At 49.4% G+C, this 4,517-nt stretch overlaps 1 protein-coding gene across 3 annotated transcripts in view; it reads right to left on the bottom strand.

Annotated features, from left to right (window-relative positions):
* PLEKHG6 (pleckstrin homology and RhoGEF domain containing G6) overlaps positions 1-4,314 on the bottom strand; it is a 17,598-nt gene extending 13,284 nt beyond the window's left edge. For all 3 annotated transcript variants that reach the window (XM_027838766.1, XM_027838767.1, XM_027838768.1), the window contains exons 1-3: positions 4,159-4,314; positions 1,926-2,129; positions 108-263 (exon numbers count right to left, since the gene is read on the bottom strand). In XM_027838766.1, the coding sequence (XP_027694567.1) occupies positions 108-263; positions 1,926-2,069 (300 nt within the window). In that variant the 5' untranslated portion in view covers positions 2,070-2,129; positions 4,159-4,314. The remainder of the gene's footprint in view (positions 1-107; positions 264-1,925; positions 2,130-4,158) is intronic.
* Positions 4,315-4,517: the final 203 nt, after the last annotated feature.

Raw genomic sequence — 4,517 nt, 5'->3', positions numbered from 1 at the left:
CTTTCTTTCTTTCTTTCTTTCTTTCTTTCTTTCTTTCTTTCATTCTCCTCTGTTGTAGGAGATTGCTAGGGCAGCAAAGAGGGAGAATTCAGGAAAGGGTCCTTTACCTTGATTTTAGGGGAGTTTAAAGGGCCAGAACCAAAATATCCGCCATGTTTTTTCTCAGGCTCTGGCTCTTTCAGCCTCAGGGGTGACAAGCCTCTGGACTGGGCAGAATTCTTGGTGAAGGAGACAAGGTCCTGCAGTCGGTGGTGGGAAGAATCCTAAGACAGAGAAGAAGAGGGAATAAGAAAGGGGCATTTCTGGGCATGTTCATCAGGGGCAACAAGGATCCTTACGTGCCAAGCTTTTGCTCCTGGGCACACCCTCTCCTGCCCCTCTACCGAGGCTCTGTTTCCCTAAAACACTTCCCCCCTCAAACAAGTTTGGTGTGATGGCCCCTCCCAGCCTTGAGTCACAGAGGGTGCTGCCAGAGAGGCTTGGCCAGGCAGGGGCATGTTGGCCTGGCATTCAGAGCAGGCCCTGGGGCAGAAATCACTGCTTCTTCTAGAAGCACAAGCACATACACGTACACATGCAGGTACTGGTATAATGCCTACAGCCTTCACAGGTGGGCTCATGCTGTCGTGTGGTATCATTTCACATGTACAACTTCACCATTGTGTTCCATACAACCGTGCGCTGGCATAACTATAATGCATTTATACAACTTCACGTGCTCATTCCATACCTCATCTTGCTCCTACATATTCACATCTCACCTTCCTGTTCATGTATGTTCATACCTCCCATGTATATTGCCTTCTATATGTGTGCTCACACATGCATGTTCATGTGCAGAGACTGTTTATGGTCTATGTCCTACCTTGAGTGGGAAAGGGTTGTCCTTCCCTGGGCAGGTCCAGCCACATTCCTCTTGCCTACATATGGCCTGAATCATATCTCCTCTCCTCCACCCCTTCCCTAGGCCGTACGCACACCCCTTCTCCTTCCTTCGGTTTGAGCCCTTAAGAGGTGCCCTGGAGCCCTCACTCTCTAGGAAGCTGGAGTTTGGGGAGACATCATGGTATAGTGGGAAAGAGTGAGGGGTGGCATTAGGAGAGACCCAGATTAAAATCTGACCTCTGACACTATGCCTGAGGGTAAATCACTCAAACCCTTCAAACCTTAGTCTCCACATCTGTAAAATGGGGATAATAATAGCACCTACCTCACAGGATTGTAGCGAGGCTAAAATATGGTGACAAATGTAAATATCTTCTTGACAACAAAAGAAGAGTAGAATTGAGGGGAAGATGCTGAAAGAAGGGAAGGAGGGGTGGGGAGAAAGAAGAATGGGGAAATGAGAGTGAGAGAAAGGTCAGGGAGGGGAAAGAGGACAAAGGAGAAGGAAGAGAACAGAGAAGAGAATGGAGGAAGAGAAGGAGGACAGAGGGAAGGGAGTAGGAAGGATAAGAAGCTGGGATCAAGGAAGAATAAGGAACCTAAATAATCACCTGTCCCACATCCCCACCATCACCCTAGTCTACTTAGGGAAGTGGGAGGTTTACCTTCCTTTAGGAAAATGGAAAAAAAAATAGTAGCCAAGATTTATAAAACTCTTTAAAGTTTGCGGAAGTCTACATTTTTATCTTATTTGATCCTCACAACAACCCTGTGAGGTAGGTGTTATTATGTATATAATATGTATATTATGTATTATATATTTCCATTTTACAGATGAAGAAACTGAGGCTATATATAAAAGGTGGAAAATGAAGGTGGGAAGAGCACTCTGGAGCAGTTCACACCTGTCCAGAAAAAAAAGTAGCTAAGAAACTTCTTTTGATTATATTTCTCTGCCTCCTCACCTGTCAATCCCCCTGGAAGGTAGAAAGGAGGCAAGAGGGGAGGGGGGGACCAAATTGGGAAGCCACAGCTCTCACCTGTTGAGCAGTCCTTGGAAGATACAGGTTCTTGGGGTTTCTGTGGTTTGGGGCCATGTGGAGTCTTCCCCCATAAGTTTCAATTCGAGAGGCCACCAATCCATGGACCAGGTGGCCCTCATCTGGGGTACTGAACCCCTTCATTTCTTGTGCTCTTGGTCACCTCTGAGGTAGCATGGCTGAGAAGGGAGGGGTCACCTGAGGCTGCAACAGAAGGGAGAGAAAGAGGTCAGTCTCATAACAGATTTTTGGTGTGGGAGATATGTATGTGTGGTTATGTGAAAGCAGAGAGACAGATCAAGACAGAGAGAGAGAGAGAGACAGACAGACAGAAAGAGACAGAGAGACAGAGACAGAGAGGAGACACAGACAGAAACAGAGATAGCGAGTCAAGAATAGGGGTCCCTAAGTCCTGAGAAGGCGGCAATAAGGAACACCATCCTGGAGACTGGGGCAGGGAGCTGAAGCCCAAAGTAAGTTTTTTCTTCGGTAAGATTGGTATGTGTTTGGAAGGGATGGGCATGATCATAGCGGTCTGTGGCTGACCAGCTAGTACATATATGAGGGGGTGTTTGTTGACACTGGTGAACAGAGGACACTTAGGTACGTATGTGTGGGCAGGTCACATATATAGAAAAGTCCTTCTTTGGGGGTGGAGGAGGATGATAGGAACACAGGCATACATAAATAATATATATGTAGATATCTGTACATATATACATAGATACATAATACATACATGTAATACATACATAGATATATGCATACATATACACATAACAAAACAAAACAAACACATAGGGCAAAGTCCTTCAGTCCTGTTCTAATTTAGGAGGAAGACCTCAGCCTCACTGGGGAGTGGTGGGCTCAGTGACTAGTCTCCTAGCTTTCTACCTGTATGGCCCCATCCTCTGTAGGATACTCCTCCCTTGATCCTAGACCCTTGCCCCTTGGTGTCATCTTATACCTTCTGCCCCTGTATCCTGGGGTAAAAGCCATAGGGAGACCAATACTATGGGGTGACTGGAAGTGCTGGCTCTGCCCTTGGGTTTAGAAAGCCAGGTAGCAGTACTCAGGTGAAAGGCCCCAGAAAGGGAAAAGAAGGGGAAGCAAGGAGACTAGGGAGAGTGGGGTGAGGAGTGGAGACACATGCAAAGGAAACTGGAAGGTGGGGGTACCAGGAGGGAGGTAATGTGGGAGATTAAGTTCTCTTTAGGAGTGTGCCCTATTCCACACCAGACCCCCACCTCTGAAGAAAGACCTGATCTCCCTGATTTACTGAGTCAGAACCCTAGTGATTCTCTGTCTCTGTCTCCCTCTCCTCTCCTCTGCACCCCTTCACTGACAGAGCAGGGCTGATCTCTCCAATTCACTGGGTCAGAACCCCAGTGATTCTCTGTTTCTGTCTCCTCTCCTCTGCCCCTCTTCACTGACAGAGCAGGGCTTCGAAACCTTTTTTATGTATATCCTGGGGCCCCTTTGACAGCTGATAAAGACCCTGGACTCCTCAGAACAACGTTTCTTAAATGCACAAAATAAAATCTATAGAATTATAAAGGAAACCAACTTTGTATTGACAGAAATCTGTAATATTTCCCCCCATCTAAGTTAATGGAGCCCCTGAAAGCCATCCATGCACCAGGGGGTCTGTGAGCTCCAGGTTAAGATCCTTTGTGCTAGAGGATTCACACGTGTGGGAGTGGGCAGGTGGGGCTAGGAGACTGTGGGAGCAGAGAATTGAATCATGCCTATTTCTGTTTGCATGCTCTTCCCCTCTTCCTCAAGTCTGCAAGCCCTTTTCATCTGCTTCTTGGCCCCTTGGGAGCTCTCCATAGTGTCGATCTCCTGACCCCCAAATTGTCTCCCCTGTCTTACCCTCACTCCCCATCTCCATCTCGTGGTTTTTACTCTTCTCCCCCTTCTGGAGTCTCTCGACTCCCCTGAGACTGAACCTTTCTGTTCCTTGTTCCTTGGACTCTGTGCTCCTGTGCCCTCTCCTCTCAGCGCCTGCCTGGCCTCTCCATGCCCTCTCTTCCCGGTGCCTTCCTGCCTCCCCCAGAGCTGTCACCTGCTCCCTCTGTCTGGGGCACTCCCTCCCCGCTTCATCCTTGTGCCCCTAGGGCTTTGGCCTCTGGGCCCTCTCTTTCACCACCACCACCCCTCCTGGTGCCCACACCTGCCCCTGCCCCCACCCTCACTGCCACTCCCCCTCTTCCATCCCTCCTCCTCTAACCTGTTCCCCCAGGTGTCCCAGCTCCTGTTGCCCCTCCAGACGTTTCTTCCAATCCACAGGTCCCTGGATAAGGCAGCCAGGCCAGCCCAGACACCTGGTCTGGGAGGCGCTGGGACAGAGCGGACCTGCTGGCCCGGGGAACAGAACTGATGTCAGGCCGGGGAGGCCAGGAAGGGAGAAAGGGCGGGGCTAGGCTACTGTACCGCCCAGCCACCTCAGGACTGGGACGGTGTGTGTACTCTGTGGGAGGCTTCCCCCAGTTTCCACCCTGCAATTTACTCAGTGTTCTCCCCACTTTTTCTCCCATCCAGACATTGTAAGGAACAGTTGGCCACTCCTCCTCTGTCAGTTCCTACTGT

This window comes from Vombatus ursinus, unplaced genomic scaffold (genome assembly GCF_900497805.2).
Source record: "Vombatus ursinus unplaced genomic scaffold, bare-nosed wombat genome assembly UNPS02014830.1, whole genome shotgun sequence".
In the NCBI taxonomy this organism is placed as follows: domain Eukaryota; kingdom Metazoa; phylum Chordata; class Mammalia; order Diprotodontia; family Vombatidae; genus Vombatus; species Vombatus ursinus.
The sequence above is the reverse complement of the archived record's forward strand: the minus strand, read 5'-3'. Positions and strand labels throughout refer to the sequence as shown.